The sequence below is a fragment of the Xenopus tropicalis genome, chromosome 7, assembly GCF_000004195.4.
Source record: "Xenopus tropicalis strain Nigerian chromosome 7, UCB_Xtro_10.0, whole genome shotgun sequence".
Classification (NCBI taxonomy): Eukaryota; Metazoa; Chordata; class Amphibia; order Anura; family Pipidae; genus Xenopus; species Xenopus tropicalis.
Genome location: NC_030683.2, coordinates 81586851 through 81605994, shown reverse-complemented (window position 1 = coordinate 81605994; position 19144 = coordinate 81586851). Strand labels below are relative to the sequence as shown.

Below are 19144 nucleotides of genomic sequence, written 5' to 3'. Positions count from 1 at the left end.
GTAATGGTTACGTGCGTAATAGCGTGCGCTAATATTGTGTGCTATGAAATAACATATAAATATATTGCATGCTTTAAAATAAAGCTAAAAAATATGTCATCGCCAGATAAATAACGACAATAACGTTGCATCTTAATTCAGACAAGTGTCCTTTTAGTGAATCGATCGTTAATTCTCAAAAAATAAGAAGTGATAATATTTTTAATGCATGCTATAAATATCACTCGTTTTTTCTTACTTTAGTGAATCGGCCCCTAAGTTACTTGTGGTTTAAAAAAAATTCAAATGAGATGAATTCGAGTTTTAGTAAATCTGCCTCTTAGAATCTGATTGTTAGGGAAATAGTACCCATGGCACTTGGACCACCACTGCCTTCCTGCTGTCGCTGCTCAAAATTCTATTGAATGAAAATTGGCCCAATGACACTGCACAGAGTGTTTTAGCACCACAGTCCTTCTGTCACGTGTTTATTACATGGGGCGCTTAACACTGAATAAAATTGGGAGCAGGGACAAGGCCATCTCCTATAGACACCATTATAAGCAAATAATTCTTTTAAAATGGTTTCCATAAAACAGTACCTGGATAACAGGTCCCATACCTGTATATGGTACATATTTTAGGGTCACTATGCACCATGTATCAAGGGAATCTTATGAAACTCTTCATAAGACCTCTGGCATTTATATTTATGATTACTATGAAGATGGGATGCTGTAAGGGCTGTGACAGACGGGGAGATTAGTTGCCACACGACAAATCTCCCTTATCGCCAGCGACTAATCTCCCCAAAATGCCATCCCACCGGCTAGAAATCACCAGTGGGATGGCATATGTGACGCCAAAATCAGCGAAGTTTCCTCTCAAGGCAACTTCAGCGATTTCGGTAAATCGCCGCATATGCCATACCACCGGCGATTTACATTCTAGCCGGTGGGATGGCATTTTGGGGAGATTAGTCACGCGGCGACTAATCTCCCCGTCTGTCACAGCCCTCAAGTGTTTTAAAGGACATGTAAACCCCACACACAAAAATTTAATCAGTGAACAGCCTCTTTGGAATCTTTCAATACCCTGCCACACTGGTTGTCTAGAGGTTAATAGTAAGGCTGCAACATATACTTAATCACTTAGATTTCCGTCTCCTCCTGTAACCCACTTGGCCCCCTCCCTCAGGAATTGGCTTTGGCTGTTGGCTTGTGGGCATGCTCAGTTGTTCTAAGCTCAGATTACTAAACACGCCCCCCAGTCTAGCAGCCAGTGAAGAGATGGCATTGCTGGTTCCCATAGAAACTCAGCTCTAGCTGTCTGCTTCAATTTTTTTCTCCTGAGCTCAGCTTTACCTACAGTGCTCAAACAAAGCAGAACTTTTATCAGAGACAGTGGTGCCTGTGTGAGCCTGTATTCTTGATGAAATGTATGCTGAATAAGGGTCTGTGTGTGTGTAAGCTGCGGGTGAAAGCTGCTATTTGCTTTAGGAAAATGTGATGGTGCTGGCAAGCAAAGGGGATATATGCAGTACAAATGATGCCATTTGGGTAGGAGAGACGTGCCCAACTGATATACATTGTAGGTAAATGTAGGCTTTACATTTTTTTTTATCTTGAGGTATGGAGAAAGCTATATTTACCCATTCAGAATATGAACTTTGCAAAAATATAAGGGGTCAGCTTACACTTAGGGGGACATTTCATTATAACCAGTTTAATTGAAAATGTAATTGGCTTCTATGCATGCTCTGTAGAATATATATGTAAGACATTGTTCCTGTTTCTGGGTTAAAAATCTTTACAACAGCATAAATTCCTTAAAAGTGATCCTGCCATAATATTTATATAAGGTGAGAGAAATGAGAATCATTCTTACCCTTCAAATCCATAGCGCTGGCACACAAAGGAGGGAAAGTCTGAACTGTATTCGTTGTAACACACAGGTAACCACAAGTTTTCCTTTTTGCGGGACATGACTTCGACCATGGAATTGTCCCATAGAAATCTCGCTGCAAGACAGGAATGCAGATGAAGAACACGTCCATATGGATGTTATCGATGCTAGCGTTATCACTGCTAGCGGAAACTGAAGTAGTAATGTAACTTCATTTATATTTTTTGGGCCTTATTCTTAAGTGGATGCTGGGACACTTGCAGATGACCCACAAGTCACAATCACTCCTCCTCCACCTGTAGTTATGCCAATAGTTTGGAGGAGTCAGCACTGCCCCTTTATTTTGACAACACTACTCTGGACATGAAGCTAAGGTATTTGTTAATTACTACAGCGATTGTGCTTGTCTTAAGAGTTAATATTGAGAGGAGAATCTGAGCAAATTCTTAAATATAAAAACACATTCAGATATTTGCATATATATGAAGTTTGAGTGGTAAAATCAGACTGACTTCCAGTTGAATACTGTCCATCATATTTCTGCTACTGTCTCCCCCAAATAACAACCCTTTGTTTAACCATTAATCCTGAAATAGGAAATAATAATTTGTGCACTGAGCCTCTGCACAGTACTTAGAAAAGGGCCTTAAAAGCAAAGGCAATAGAATGTGTTTGCAATGCTACATATTTTAATAGTATTTGATGGTATACCATTATGCCTTAGTCTTACACTAAGTTTTGGGACACTGCGGAATGGAAGGCACTGAGGAGCCCTGGATTTAGTAAAGCATTTGTTGGAACTTGACAGCCTACACTCTTGGAGCAGTGTTACACTGTTTTTACACCCCATAAATGCTACTAAAGTTGCACCTAGTGGGTGTGGTTAGCTTCATAGGGTTGCTTAACACTAGCCCCAACCAACCCATGTCACCACACCTCAGCAAGAATAATAGAATTTACCATACCACATCCCATCTCATCCCCTCCTCGTTCGCACTCGGCCACTCCATTGCATAGAGTCACGTTAGAGAGGCATTTTTCTCTGGGAATCGAGTTTGATGGTGTAGTATGAAATGCATTCAGTTTATCTAAAAGAGAAAAGTGAGCGCTGCAATAGAGTCTGGGCAAGCCTGTATTAAACAACAGTTTCACCAATTTAACTTGCATTATTAAATATTTTGAAAATGAACATGGTGAGCTTCTGCCTTCATCACAAATCTGTGAAAGGAAGATTATCAGCAAAAAAGGAAAATGAGTACCATAAATTGAAGATATTAACTCTCATTATGATTTCTGTTTGCCTCATCCATTTCGCAGTCAAAAGGGTTGTATTGATTTTAAGTGCCTGGGAATGACTTTCCTGGCTGTCTCCAGTGCAAATCTAAAGAAGGCCTTTTCGGCAACACTAAAAGAGCCAGGATAGTGCTTCAAGGTCCCCAGATAGCTGTATCTATGTGTACTGGAGTACTCCTCTCCCTGCCACTCCTTCGGCAAATATCCAAAGTGGTTGGATATACAGTATTTGCTTTGGTATAGGCAGGCAGAGATACCATCTGATACCAATTTGTCTCCTGTGCTTTACTTGCTATCCTCATTTTATGTGTTAGTACAAAAACCTTCTGCCAGGCTGCATCAGAGAAGAATTACCCCAATTATTTTTCCCAGTTTATGGCACAAGTAGATTTGAACTTGCACCATTGGTTATTGAAATTGTATGTGTAGGGGCTGCCAATGGATTTCCTGCTGCTAGTATTAGAGGACCCTCTACATGAGTAATATTCTGGAAAAGGGTTTTAAGTTGGTCCCTCTGTCTTGCCAATATTATTCATAATGGGGGGATCTTTTTAACATAAACAGGGCTATGCAGATGGTGGAGCTCCAGCGCCACCTAGTCCTTCCTGTCTAAATGATGCTGCCAATCTAATATACGGAGAGAGGTGATCAGTCCAATAGAATGCCATTGATCTTTAATTTAGCAGATGGGTTTTTATACAAAACAATACTCTAGCTAGCGCTCAATTCCCCATGCCTATCTGTCTAAACGTGGCTTCACGAAAGGGTCAGGACACTCTACTGAATGATTTTTTGGCATCTGTTGATAATACCAAGGTCTTGTCTGTACTATTTAGCATTTGCTCAATCAATGAAAAAGTCTTTAAGACACTGTCCGCTCATTCTGTGGACAAAGCCCACCTGATCTTTATAAATATATCTAGTACAGGCTGTTGGATCCTTACCAGGCTTAGGGATTACTGCAAAGTGGGCTTCTAAAATTTTGGTCCAAAATGCCCAAGTGCCCAAGCACCATAGGGTCAGTGACTTTAAGCTGACCAACTGCCTCCAAAAGAGTCTCACATGTGGGTGGCCGCCTGTATTTACAACCAATCCAGCCCTTTCCCAACAGTTCTGCTCTGTCCCAGCCCTACTACTGTTGCATTGTATACTTGTGCCTGCCCCCACTAGTGATGTCAGAGATGGGCAGGTCTTGATTTGGGTTAGATTGGGTTATGGTTGATATGGGTTGAATTATTTTTTTACATTACCGATCATTATTGATTATTTAAATAAAAGTATTTGTATTTATTTAATCAATTTCATAATGCACTGTAAGATGCCCAGTAGCAGAAGTGACAGCTAGAACAGGTAGGAAGATATTATTTGTGTTGTATTCACATATGCTGAAACATTACAAATTGCAAGATGCACTGTGAGACTCTCAAATATATAAAGACAGTGGTGGATTTCCATTAATCCTATGGAGGCAGCTGCCCAGGACCCAGTACTGATACAAAGGGGATGGGGCTTGAGCCGATCAGAGGAGGAGCCACTGTGTGTCTAGGAATGGCTTTGCAGGCTTGGGCAGGTTGGGCATGTACTGGGGAAAGGCCAGGGCCCAACTGGCCATTAAATTGCCCCTGATGATGAGAAGGGATGCAAATTGATGCAAAGTGGGGGTGCATAATGGGATAGTAACAAAGACTTCCAGTTGACTTACATGCAGCGATCAGAGCAAGTCCAGCAACCACAATGATCCCGATCAAAATAACAGCAGCATTCATGCCACGATTTGAAAAGAAAGAAAGAAATGGAAGCTTGCGTGTTGCTAGGAATAAATAGAGTTTGTTAAATGACACAGTAATGATAACAATAAGTAAATAATCGTCCTTGCTCAGCTGCATGGCATCCTTAGCAATGTGGTTTGTTTAAAGGTGGAAGAGCAGTTGGGACATCCATGTGAGATTTATTCATTGCAAAATGCCGCAATACAAGAGCTAATTAATGCTCATATTTTATGACTCATGAGCAAGTTGAGGCAAGCAGTCAGGATGGAGAATTTCTGTGGCGCTCCCTGCAAACACTTACAAATTGAAGACGTACCGTGTAGTGTATATGGGTGTGTATAGTGTGTATGAGTCCTCAGCATTAAAGGTGCAATGATGTCAACACTGGAAAAGTGACCTTTAGCATTCAATGGGAATTGTAATGAATATACATTTTGCCTGTTGTTTTAATTAGGAAATATGTATGGCATTTGTTACTTATTGCACTTAACAAGACAAAAACTAAAATTGAAAGTAAAGTCACATAACACATTATTTAGAACAATCAAAACAATTCCTGAGTCCACAGAGATGCCTCTGTGTAATGAGAGGCTCCTTATCACAAAGCCTAATAAAGACCCAACCTATGAAAAGGAAGGGGTTTGTTTATACAGAGGGCTTCTTAGTAGAATGTGAGTTTACTTTAAATTTCAGGTTTTTCTTTTTTTTTTTAGTAAATGAAGGCTGTCATTTTATAGTATTTCAAACATTAAAATAATTTATTATTGAGGAATGGAATAAGTAACAGCTAGTATGTAATATTCGAATACTGTACAATGGACAAACCAATATGCAATACTTACGAGGTCTGTCTATAATATAGTGGGTAGGTGGTACCCCTGGCTGGATGCTGTATGGTTGGTAGAAGGTTCCATGGCTTCCAGGTATGTTGTTAGGAGGGGATATATAAGGAGCATTGGCATAAGGCTGTTAAAATCAGATAAAGAAAGTAAGTTAGACACTGCAATCAAGGAAATATGACATAATTACAATGTATTCATATAAAGAAAATGGTCCTGGGCGCAAATGCTTGAGCAACAGGGCACACAAAATCACACTCTATGAGGTACACACTTTATACTTTACACCGGATTGAAAAAAAAACAGTGCTGGCAGACGGAAGTAGGTCCTGTCCTTGCCACCTGCCATAGGGTAAGGACATAAGTACGGACCCTGGTGCACACCTAAATGACACTTTTTTCACTTTGCACCCTACGCCACACGTGAATAATGATAATGACAATTGAATATCAAAGGGCTTTGAAATTCATCAGCTATATGGTGCCTAGGGTTTAGATTATCCGAACAACCATGCAGTGGTTTGAATGACAGATTGGAATATCAATAGAAGAGGTAAGGAATAAAAATAACAATAAAAATGTAGCCTCACAGAGAAATTGTTTTTTGGCAGCTGGGGTCAGTGACTCCCTTTTGAAAGTTGGAAAGAAGAAGTGAAATATTTCCAAAACTATACAAAATATAAAATTAAGACCATCTGAAAAGTTTCTGTGAATTGCCCATTTTATAACATACTAAATGGTGATGTGTGGGTTGACATTTTGTCGATCCGCACCCAACCCTAACCTGCTGCCTTCCAACCTGACGCGGCAATGCACCTCTATTTATAGACCTGCGCTCGGCCCATCTCTGACATCACATGGGACAAGGGGGTGGGGCAGGTGTGTTCCTATAAATAGAGGCTTCCGGATGTGGAAGATGGGTAGCATAAAGTCGCGGGCAGGGAGGGAGGAAGTGAGAATTCAGCATTCCATTTGTTTTTTTTTATTCTAAAACATTTTCTATATTTTAGCTTGTAGCAATTTAAACTGCCTTTTTTTAGACACCCTCAGATGCATTACATTCCCAACACAAGAGTATATTGTGGTATTGTGCACAAATAATTTTTAACTTGAGCAAATGTGAAATAGATATTGTAACATGTAAGCTAATTATTTAACAGGACAAGGCTACACTGAAGTCTATGTTGCCTGAAAGGGTCCAATCTTTACCTATTTCTGGTGATAAGACTCAATGTTCAGAAGGGAAAAGGAGAAGAGTGGCTATGCTGGCGAGTCTAGTAAATAACAATTATCAAAGCATAGGTATCATGTTATTGCACAAATTATCATCACATCTGCATAAATCTATGGAACATTTTATAATATACAAAAGGGTTTTGCCATGCTGTAGGCCACATACAGTAAAGCTTATTAGAGTAGTTTGAAAATGCAAATTAAAAGCTATAAAATCCCCTTTACACCATCCATTTCTGAAGTAGCCCCTGGTTTTGGTTGCGTGCCTAATGTGTAGAAACACTGGGAGGTGGTCAACACTGTGTAGATGTACAGCTTTTCATCCATGTTAATAATGGATTTACTAGTAATATGGGAAATTGTGATTATATTATACAACGGATAGACAGTTTAGATAATGGCAGCACATACATACATATAGTACTGCAACCAAGAATCTAAGATGATATTTACAGACATCTGCAAAGCCTAGTAAACAGACAGGGTTTAATCGGTACAGAAGACCAATAATAGGATGGAACACTTCTGTAGGTTGTGGGATCATGAGTGAAATGAACTAAAGTTCACCATTCATGTAAAGATCTGAAATATTTAGCTTTGAAAGACAATCAGATATTTGTCCAATATAGCCATTCATGTGGTGGGCCAAATTAGGTTGAATATAATGTCTAAAGTAAAAGGTCGGATAATGTGAGAGGGCCTTTGCAGGGTAGACTGCATGCAAGGTAGACTGCATTTTAATAATATGTGGTACCCTGGTGGAACACATTTTCCAGGCATTTAGAGTAATAGCTCAATGATCTTGATCAGTTATTTATTAGAAAAGGGGATTATATTGGTTTCATGTGCAGGTCATCATCTGCCACTGCAAGGAAGGGAGCTTAAATCTGCACTTTATCTGTATTTATTATGTAATTATAAAACTACAGTGCAGGCTTGGATATTTAGGTAGGAGGAAGACCTTTTTATAGGGAAATCAGTTTAGATTTGGTATTGAGTAGAAAAAAAGGCATATGTTACCTGGATCCAACACTAAAGTTGGATAATTGCCAGGCAACAATAACATCCCTCATACTCTTATAGTCATACATTTATTGAGATTTTACTAGAATACACATTATGTGCATACAGTTAGATATATAAGAACACCTTTAACTTATTCTAAATGAAAAGTCCTGACATTCCCAGCTTTCCTGTAGTTGAAGTCTAAAGTTCAGCAACAAGAGTTGAAAAAGAAGTTTGTTATCCCTAACATGAAGTATGGAATCTGAAATTCCTCCTGTGGGCACTAGGGATCAGCATTACTCTATGCCTAAAATCATAATACGGTTCAGTCTAAGTTAGTTGTCTGTTCTGATATGCGGTATGAGGTTTTGCAAGCTTGGCAGGGGAAATACGTTTGATGGTGACAAAACATTTTTTAACAGCCATTGGCTGTTATATTATACAAAGTTGGAAGTAATCATAACAAGATTGTTGTAGATCCATGCACATTAAACCCAATAGATGACTCTACAAGTGGCCCTGAGTACCAAAGCAATACAACCAAGCAATTGGAATATTGTAAAGTAATTGTTTTATGTGGTTTGAATAGCTACACACAATCTCTGGCACAATGAATTTCCTAAAATATATATATGTGTAACTTTTGAACCAGCACTAGTGGCTGGTTGGTTACATTTTGAGAAACTATTTGTGACACCAATACTGCCCATATCATTTCTGACTTATATGGTGGCTGGTACAGGTTTTTTCCTACTATATACTCCCATGACTCCATTTTGTATTCATAAATAGCAATACCAGCCCAACCTATTATTTCTTGTATATCATGACACCCAGAACAGGAACTAGCCCCAAATTGCAGCACACACGCCCATCCAGAACATACACTATACACTAAACAGGACCGTGCCAGTATTTGACTCATGGCATGTATACACTATGTATTTTTCTTGTAACCTTCTTGACCCTACACTTATCAACACTGATGTCACAGATAATCTTTGCCACTCATCATCCAAACCCAATTTACCTATGACAGAATCAACAGAGGTGGCTGACAGTATTCTATGCTTCAGAACAGTTTGACTTTACCTTGTCTATCAACTGTATAGTGAATATTTAGTAGGCTGTATTTTGCAATTTTTACAACAGTATAAACGTTGTCCACTAATGCATTCTGTGCCCACTCAGTGGTGTCACCTGTGAGGAGTAGGCAAAAGAAGTAATAGGACAAAGCACCAGGGACAACTTTTGAGGTTGTGGTTTTGAGTGGTATATGGCTGTTTTACCTCTACACCTGTTCAGCACCCTGTGGCAATTGAGGCACATTTTTCTGGGTCGCTTTGTCATAATTATCCCAGTACTCTTATTACTCATAGTTGGTCCTAGTTCTGTCCACTTCAAAGCTGGTTACATACAGTATGCTGGGCATGAAACTCATACATAGATATGTACACACGGTGAACCATATACCAAATGACACATACAGAATAAAAGAAACAAGCTAGTAATCATATACATTACATTGCCACATCACAACTTATATTTTATCAACCTTTGAGCCATTGGCTTTATAGTGTATCTTACGAAGCCCTTTGCATTGCTCAATATGTAGATGAGAAAGTAGCATCCCTACTAGTCTAATGAGAGTGACCTAGTGCGCTGGCTACATGATGGCTAGCGACTTACTTGGGAGAAGACCAAGGCTGTAGAAAATCCTGTCAGGGCTGGAATACACCTGGAATATGGTCAAGTGATGCTTAGAATGTTAGGGTAACTTGAAGCACCGTAACTCCATAACTGAGAAATGAGGTGATCACTCTCCTAGAAACATGCATTGGAGGCATAGAGAAAAACGTCTCCCCTCTCGACTGCCACATTATAATTAGTTCCAAAATGGAGTAACTTTTCAGCAACGCATTTTCCAGAAATTGCAGAACACTGTTCCGATCAACTAAAAAAAGTTTATAACATATAATTATCATTTAAAAGGCATACTAAATCTTTCTTTTATTTAATGTTCACAGAACAGGTGTACTATCAATTTACTATTACAGGCCTGATGTAATTACTATTTTTCTGTCCCCTCCCTGATTCCACACCCCAGTGCTGCTGGAAATAGAAGCATTAGAGCTCAGCTCACCTTGTGCATGTCGCAGACTATTTTCACCTTTCAGCCATGTACAGCTTTATACTTTATTAACACTTATGTAATGTGAAACAAATATATTATTAGTTGTAAAGATATATATATATATAGCCACTTTAAAAATTTGAGTGTGAATCCTTCTATTTATTAAGCATGCAAGATGTCATTTAATCAGTTTAGGGGCTTCTTGCCTGTATGGGCTTTAACTATTTTTTTTATAACACATTTAGTTCTGCTAAAATATATTGTCTTTAAAACCCCTAGGGCCTATTTAGTTCAAGTTAGATTTGTATTTGAATTATATTTTGGGACTGTTGCCCACTGAGTTCTTGAACCACCCCAGAATTATGTCCTGAGCTAGTTAAATTCTAAGGTGTGGTTATTGTATTGCCAACTGCATGGTCATCATTAATTATAACAATTGTATCATGACCTTTGCTGTGCTTTACCACCTATTGAAATCTGCTGAACTTATAATACAATGCTCTTCGTTAATTAGTGTGACATGGTGTGCCTAACGGATTCTATAAAGAATAGGCATCGTCTGCCAAACTAAATGGGAACAATGTTTTCTCTTACCATATACAAAAGCCTGCCAGCAAGCAGTATATGCTAGAGCAAGTGGAGACTGGAAGAAGGGATAGACTTTCTGAACTCTTGCTTCCACCCTGTACTTTTTATATATATTGTGCCAATTGTGACTGTGATCCTCTCTAATTTCTATTTACTGAACAGAAACATTCCTCATACTCCCAAAAACTTAAAACGTGTTCGCTGGAAGCTTACAGACATATGATTTTCTTGGTATAATCTACTCCACAAACAAACAATAAAAAAAATGTCTATGAATGTTTGAATAATCATACAATTTAGGATTTCAGATTCTATATTTATATACAAATGCTTAGTAGAATTTGCAACTATTGAGCCAGTGTAGTTAATTGATCGGGCCAGCTTGGAGGTATTAAGTTTTAAACAAAGCCACTCACTTGCGCTTGTGGGTAAGGATTATATAACTAAATACAGGTATGGGATCCCTTATCCGGAAACCTGTTATCCAGAAAGCTCCAAATTACGGAAAGCCCGTCTCCCATAGACCCCATTTTAATCAAATAATTCAGAATTTTAAAACTAAACTTTTTTCTCTGTAATAATAAAACAGTACCTTGTAATTGATCCCAACTAAGATATAAATAATCCTTATTGGATGCAAAACAATCCTATTGGGTTTGATTAATGCTTTATTGATTTTTTAGTAGTCTAAAATTACAGAAAAACCCCTTATCCGGAATACCCTTGGTCCCAAGCATTCTGGATAATGGGTCCTATACCTGTACTTACAAAGCTGCTGAGAACCAAATGAAAGGGGTAAAACACAAAACAAACCTAAAAAATATATACAGGTATAGGACCCATTATCCAGAATGCTCGGGACCAAGGGTATTCCGGATAAGGGGTCTTTCCGTAATTTGGATCTCCATACCTTAAGTCTACTAAAAAATTAATAAACATTAATTAAACCCATTAGGATTGTTTTGCATCCAATAAGGATTATTTATATCTTAGTTGGGATCAATTACAAGGTACTGTTTTATTTCTACAGAGAAAAAGGAAATCAGTTTTAAAAATCTGAATTATTTGATTAAAATGGAGTCTATGGGAGATGGGCTTTCCGTAATTCGGAGCTTTCTGGATAATGGGTTTTCCGGATAAGGGATCCCATACCTGTACTACAGAACAGTGCTCAAAAATATAAATTTTCCTGTTTTAACAAACAATTTACGTAATTACTAGACACAAGGCAGTAAAATAATAATCGTTCAATCAGCCACAAACCATTCAGGGCTGAAACGGCAGATAAGGAGGTAGAAACAATAGGATTGCTACCTCCTTCTGCCGATTCAGCGCTGAAGGCAGATTTTGCGCCTTCTATGGCGCCCAATCAAAATCTTTTAACTGGCCTGATCGGCGAGTCGACCGATATCAGCAGCCTCCTGCGATATTGATCGACTCGCCGACTTGCCATATACACACCGAATATCATACGAAACGAGGTTTCGTACAATATTATCGGTGCGTGTATGGCCAGCTTTAGGCTCCTTATATTAAAGAACAAATATGGTTTATATAGACAAGGCATAAGAGGTGCTATTACACTACAGGTCGGAACCTGTACAGGCAGAAACCAGGCAGAAACCAGCTACCACCTGGCAGTCTTTTGATATGTGGATGTGCCCAAAACAATTGAGTACCTGATTTATATCTGACATTTTTCCGGCTTTGTGGAATGCCATTGGCTGAGGACCATTTAGGGCCATGCTTGTGGTCTGAAAATTTTATATAATATATAATATATATCACTTACAGCAGTGGTTGTGGCTAGACACAAGCACCATCTATGGTTTTTGATTTGATGAAGATGTGCTGAAATTTGGAATAGTATAAAATAACATAAAAATGTGTAGAAACAGTATATCATTGGGTACAGGGAGTTACATAAAAACAGCACCCAAGCAGTTGTTGTGAAACTATAGAACAACATAGAAATGTGTAGAAACAGTATATCATTGGGTACAGGGAGTTACATAAAAACAGCACCCAAGCAGTTGTTGTGAAACTACAGAACAACATAGAAATCTGTAGAAACAGTATATTAATGGGTGCAGGGAGTTACCCAACCCAGCTGTTGTTGTGGAACTGGAGAACTGTACATACTATTGTGCACTGTTTCTAAAGCTTTTAAAATTGAATATCAAATAGTTAAATTGAAAAACATTTGTTTTAAACTTCCACAAAGTTCCAGTTCAATAAAGCCATACAAGAATTACAGATTTAGAGATGTTATAAATGTCCTTGCCTCATAAATTATTTTTCTTTTATTTAAAGGGATTCTGTCATGAGTTGTATGGTGCACATTTAAATTCAAAACAACACTGTTTACACTGCAGATAATTCACTCTACCATTCAAAATGTTATTCTTGGACCATCAAATGTATCTATTTTTAGTTGTAATATTAGTGTGTAGACAGCCATCTTAGTGCATTGTGCCTGATTCAGAGTTTTTAGAAAGAGCCAGAGCTACACCATAGAATTACTTTGAGATAAGCTATTGTTTCTTCAAAGAGCAGAGTATTGCAGCTGCGTACCGGGCTGACATCTTACCTGCAAGTGAACAGTCTTGGGGTCTCTCTGCCGATACCAACCCTGCTTGTGCATGCGCAGTTGGAGGTAGCAGGAAATCTGCTTAAACGGCACATGTGCAAGCAGGCTCTGTGTCGGCGGTGAGACTCAAAGGGGCTGATTTACTAACCCACGAATCCGACCCGAATTGGAAAAGTTCCGACTTGAAAACGAACATTTTGCGACTTTTTCGTATGTTTTGCGATTTTTTCGGATTCTTTACGAATTTTTCGTTACCAATACGATTTTTGCGTAAAAACGCGAGTTTTTCGTATCCATTACAAAAGTTGCGTAAAAAGTTGCGCATTTTTCGTAGCGTTAAAACTTACGCGAAAAGTTGCGCATTTTTCCTAGCGTTAAAACTTAGCGCTACGAAAAATGCGCAACTTTTCGCGTAAGTTTTAACGCTACGAAAAATGCGCAACTTTTTACGCAACTTTCGTAATGGATACGAAAACTCGCGTTTTTACGCAAAAATCGTATTGGTAACGAAAAATTCGTAAAGAATCCGAAAAAATCGCAAAATACCGATCATTACGAAAAAAACGCAATCGGACTCCATTCGACCCGTTCGTGGGTAAGTAAATCAGCCCCAAAGTGTCTTTAGTTGATAAGAAGATGTCGGCAAGCTACACTGCTGCTGTGCTACTCTGCTCTTTTAGGTTGGGGTTAGCGATAAGGACAGTTAGAAACTATGCAATAAGGGAGAGGTGAGGGGATCAAGGCAGTAGTATAGTTCTCTTTTAAATGCTGAAAAATAGAAGGAATCTCTTTTATTTTAATACCTTTCAGGTCAAATATGTTTGCAGTTTAGAAACCTTCAGCATAAGGCTTAGGTGCCGTTGATACTTTTTGTCACAAAGCAGAATCACCTGAGGAAGGGCTGAGTGTGCAGTCGTGGGAGGTGTCGTTTCTGATTTTGGTGCTGAGTCAGGTCATGCTCAGTCCTTCCCTGCTGTTTGGCACTCAGTCCCGCCCTGCTTGTGTTTTTGGGCAAAGGAAGAACTGCCCTCCCTGTCCATCAATATTTTAAACAGATCACTCGTTTATCCGGGGGGTATAGTTCTCCTTTAAGAAGAACATTGGTAACTCTTATCCTAGTTTCATTACTGAAACTAATCAGCTAATCACCAGACAGCATTAATGGTTACTAGATCTGGGAAAACATTGCTCTTTTTATCACATTACTCTGTTTCAATACTTGGAGGAGTTTAGTGACAGCTTCTGTATTTATGCATTATTTCACTAATCAAATGAATTGTATTAATTTATGCAAGGTTTCATATTGTATTCTTACTACGCAGCTACAGTCCTATGTTTATTGGCAAGTACTCAGGCATAGTGTTTCAAAACAGATGGGAATGGCAGCTGTATTTTTATTGTTCTGAAACTAAATTGATCTTTTTATGTGTGATTACCACAAGGTATGAGTCAATTGCTTAGTTACAAAGTAAGCTATGGAAATTGTGTCTGGTTATTCCACACTTTACACTGATAGAGCACATGTACTCAGTTGCAGGTATGGGATTTATTATTTGGGAACTCCTTATCTAGATTGCTCTGAAATACCACTGTGCCATCTTCCTTAGTGTTCTATTAAAGGAAATCTATACCCCCAGAATGAATACTTATGAATACCAGCTGATCATATTAAGTTGCCTATATAAGAATCTTTCCAAACGGAAATATATATAGCAGAAAATATTGCCATTTTACATCTTTTGCCCTGAGCCACCACCATTTCATAATGGTCTGTGTGCGCTCTCAGAGATCACCTGACAGGAAATAATGCTGCTCTGACTTCATTCTCACTCTGCCCATTAATTGGCTGATGTGACCTGACATGTATGTGTGCCCTTTGTCTGTGTGCACCATGAATCGTACGATCCCTTAGTACTTATTACCCAATGACACATACTATAAAAATGTATTTTAATGATAGATGGTTTATTTAGATGAAGCAGGGTTTTACATATGAGCTGCTTTATGCAATATATTTTTATGCAGACCTACATTGTTTGGGGGTATAGTTTTCCTTTAAGCAACAGCACTCAGTTTGGCTAACTTTATATTATAAGACATTACACTTAATGACAAATGAAACATAAATTCTTGCTGTTTGAAAAACAATCCTATTGTTTTTAAAAAATCTTTTAAAGTTTTTTTTAGTGGCCTTATAAGGTATGATGCCCAACATTAAAAGACGAGGAAAGTTAAAATCTCTGGGAGGTGCCAAATGTGTTAGCCCCTCCCCCCGCCACACAATGATTATAATTACCTGATACCCTTGGCCAGTGCTCATGTTTGCTGAAAACTGTGCTGCCTGGGGTACTTTTGTATGAGCACCACAGAGTGACCTTCTTCTTCCTGCTTCATTGATCAGTAACTTTAGGCCAACACAGCAGAGTGAAAAAAGCCACTTTTAGCTTTAAGTTTGGCTTTTTACTCTACTGCGTATACAAGTACCTGGGCCGGTGCAGTTTTCAGGAGCACTAGCCTATCTTGTAAGTGTTTCTAATCACTGGGGGTGCCTAATGTTTACCCCAGTGGTTGTAACTTCCTGAAAGAAATACTCCTTATGCAGTACACCCCAGGGTATGTATCCTGTATAGTATACTTAAAGGAATACTGCCATGGGAAAACACGTTTTCTTCAAAATGCGTCCATTAATAGAGCTTCTCCACAAACAGATTTGTTTACATTTAATTTTAAAAATTCACAAGGGGCTAGCCATATTCTTCATTTCCAGGGTGCAACAGCCATGTGACATATGCTCTGATAAACATCAGTCACACTTTACTGCTGCGCTGCAAGTTGGAGTGAAATCACCTCCCTCCCTTTCCCCCCCAGCAGCCAATCAGCAGAACAATGGGAAGGTAACAAGATAGCAGGTCCCTGACACCTGTATTGCTAAAAGTGGTAGATATCAGAATAGCACTCAATAGTAAAAACTCCCCGTCCAGAGTAGGAGAAACAGTTATCGGAAAGCAGTTCTAATGTGTAGCGCTGGCTCCTTCTGAAAGCTCACACTCAGGCACAATGCACTGAGATGGCTGCCTAGACAGCAATATTACAACTAAAAAAAATACATTTGTTGGTTCAAGAATCAAATTTTAAATGGTAGAGTGAATTATTTGCTATGTAAACAATGTAATTTAGAAATTAAAAGTATACCATAAAAATCAAGACAAAATCCCTTTAAACAAAAGCTTTATGTCTGGGGATGTTCATTCCTAGTAGTATATTTGCCTTCATTGCATCACATAGGGAAATGACAAATGTTAATGGCTTAGGAAAGTAGCAGTGATTCAAAAGATGAGAGTCTCATATAGGCCATGAGTAGCTCATAGTCCAAGATTTTTGTTTGGAAATGCACTGATGGAATGGCACATCCACAAACCTGGTTGCTATGATCTCATTAGGAGAAGCTGACCTGAAATGTTTGCATCTGATTCATAAATCTCATTACAGAGTTAGGAAAGGGAGCTTCCTAAGGACATGTCAGACACTGAGAAAACATTGTAACAGGTATGACTTTTCTGGCCAAAATCTTCCTTGTGTGCACAGTGAGAAGCATACACAGCTAGAACAGTAGGGGGCAACATTGTGTCTGACATTGGCCTAGGGCAAATGGGCAAATATGAAACAATCATAAAAAGGGGGGCTGTGGAAGCATTTTGAAGCTAAGTAAAGTTAGTTTTATTGGAAGTATGACTATAAACATACAACAGGAAAAAAAATGATCAATGCTAATTCCCTGGCACCATGTTTAATCAGTCATTTATTCCATCCCTTTTATAAGGTAGAGCTCTCCAAGACCAACACCCCTTTCTAAAGCTTAGAAACATAATTAAAGGGACAAGTGTGTGATGAACACACTTGAACACCTGCAGTCTTGCATGAAACATATTCCTGTGTGCAAGCTGTTTTGTATATTTGATGCCGCTGCAACAAAGACACTTTGCAGCTCTAACTACACTGCTGTAAACCATAGATGAGGATTATCAGTGGAGTCCAATAGAAATTTTTATGGCCCTCAATATATTCATGGTATCATTATTTTATTATAATCCTGGGCCTTAGCATGTAAAATATCAAATTGTTATACCACTTTAGCACTTCAAAAAGAAAGTCTATACAACAAACAATATTAGGTAATGTCCACCTATTCCCCGCCCCCCTTGTTGCCCTCCTACTTTTGTCAAACTACTAATTTCAAAATCTCAAACAAGCATATAATGCAGGGAGTCATATAATGCTGGGAGTCATATAATGCTGGGAGTCGTAGCTTGTCAAGCACTGATAACTTCAGTTTGACCATCCCTCCTGATGTAATGTGATTACAAGAAAAACAAACACTACATAGAGCCATACAACACTGCTTTACTTAACCCCCTTTGATAGTTGTAACAGGACACTGAAATGGTATTTATAATGTTTGTGTGTTCAGGTACATCCTGACTATATAGAGATATGGATGGATGTAGTTCACAAGAGCTGGAAAATAACAAGATAAATAAAGATGAAAATTAAATTAAAAAAATGCAACGCACAAAGAGCTGTAGAGTATGTACGAGAAGTTCCCCATAAATTGTCTCCTAAGCTATAATTTGTTTAATAGATATATTTAACATTCAGCAGAGCTTGACATGTTGATTTATGTTTAATCATCCAACAACCCTTATGGGAAAGGAGATGTACAGCAAATATTACCACATTATTTTGCTTTTGGTCCTTTTATAAAGGTATTAACCATTATATGCTTGTATTTGTTGCCATCTGTCATTTGGTGAATTCACAGCGTATAAAGCCTGCTGTAGGATTATGGGAGTTTTAGTTACACAGCTGTTGGCTAGTGCAAATTTGCAGATACCCAGAGTAAAGATTTTTTTTTTTTTTAAATTAGATTAGAACAAATTACAAAGCTAACTACTGGTGCACAAAACATCATGTTGTGTCATGAAATGAACTGTCAGCTATGTAACATGCAGTGAAAAGAAGCAAAGAGGTTCCTCAGAAGGTAGAAGAGTACAAAGATAGTTGCACTTGAATTGATTCGTGTGCAGCTGCCTTGGAATCCCAGTACCTCTCCTATGACTTGTCCCCAGTAATACTGTAATGGAATGGGAATTAGATCCTACCTGCAGACAGGTTTGTAAGCATCACACATTCTAAACTGCCGGGCTAGCCCAGGACATTCCCCCCTAGAGTCCAAAGGGTTTCTAATGTCGCTGTGATAGTAGCACTCACCTGATGATGTTCCATGGATCAAGAAATGAGGGTTAGCAGATCAGAGCAAAGTACATGGTGTGCACTAATGTGAAATGTCTGAATGTGTCAGGGCTCCCTCCCTTTCAGATAAAAAACTCTCCTGTCTCAGGTGAAACCTCTCTTCCCCTCCCTCTTAGCTAAGCCTCTCCTCCCTCTACTAAGTAAAATCTTTCCCAATCCCAAGAAAACCTCTCCAGCCGCACTCTCAGCTCATGCCTTTCTGGTCTCTTGTTTTAGTCAAATAGAACCTCCTTCCCACAACCAGATAACATCGCTTCTTCCTTTAAGCGAAAATACTTGGGAGCTGTTGTAGGATGGTGTCAGATCGACAGATCTCATCCTACAAGTCAGATGTAGTTGCATGGGTTATAGACAAATCTGATGTGTAAACTACATGAAATATTTGCCATCTGAAATGACACGCCTGTCAGAAGGGAACTCTGCAAGCTGCCTCTGGATCAATCAAGATAATATCTGATGGTGTCTGAAAGACTTTTTTCTCTCATTGAAATACACTGAC

At 38.7% G+C, this 19144-nt stretch overlaps 1 protein-coding gene across 1 annotated transcript in view; it reads right to left on the bottom strand.

The window, feature by feature from the left end:
* The window catches only part of tmprss13 (transmembrane serine protease 13), a 29001-nt gene extending 10273 nt beyond the window's left edge, over positions 1-18728 (bottom strand). The window contains exons 1-5 of the mRNA XM_002932904.5: positions 18604-18728; positions 5789-5912; positions 4880-4987; positions 2850-2972; positions 1867-1999 (exon numbers count right to left, since the gene is read on the bottom strand). Of these exons, the coding sequence (XP_002932950.2) occupies positions 1867-1999; positions 2850-2972; positions 4880-4987; positions 5789-5912; positions 18604-18618 (503 nt within the window). The 5' untranslated portion in view covers positions 18619-18728. The remainder of the gene's footprint in view (positions 1-1866; positions 2000-2849; positions 2973-4879; positions 4988-5788; positions 5913-18603) is intronic.
* Between the last annotated feature and the right edge of the window lie 416 nt (positions 18729-19144).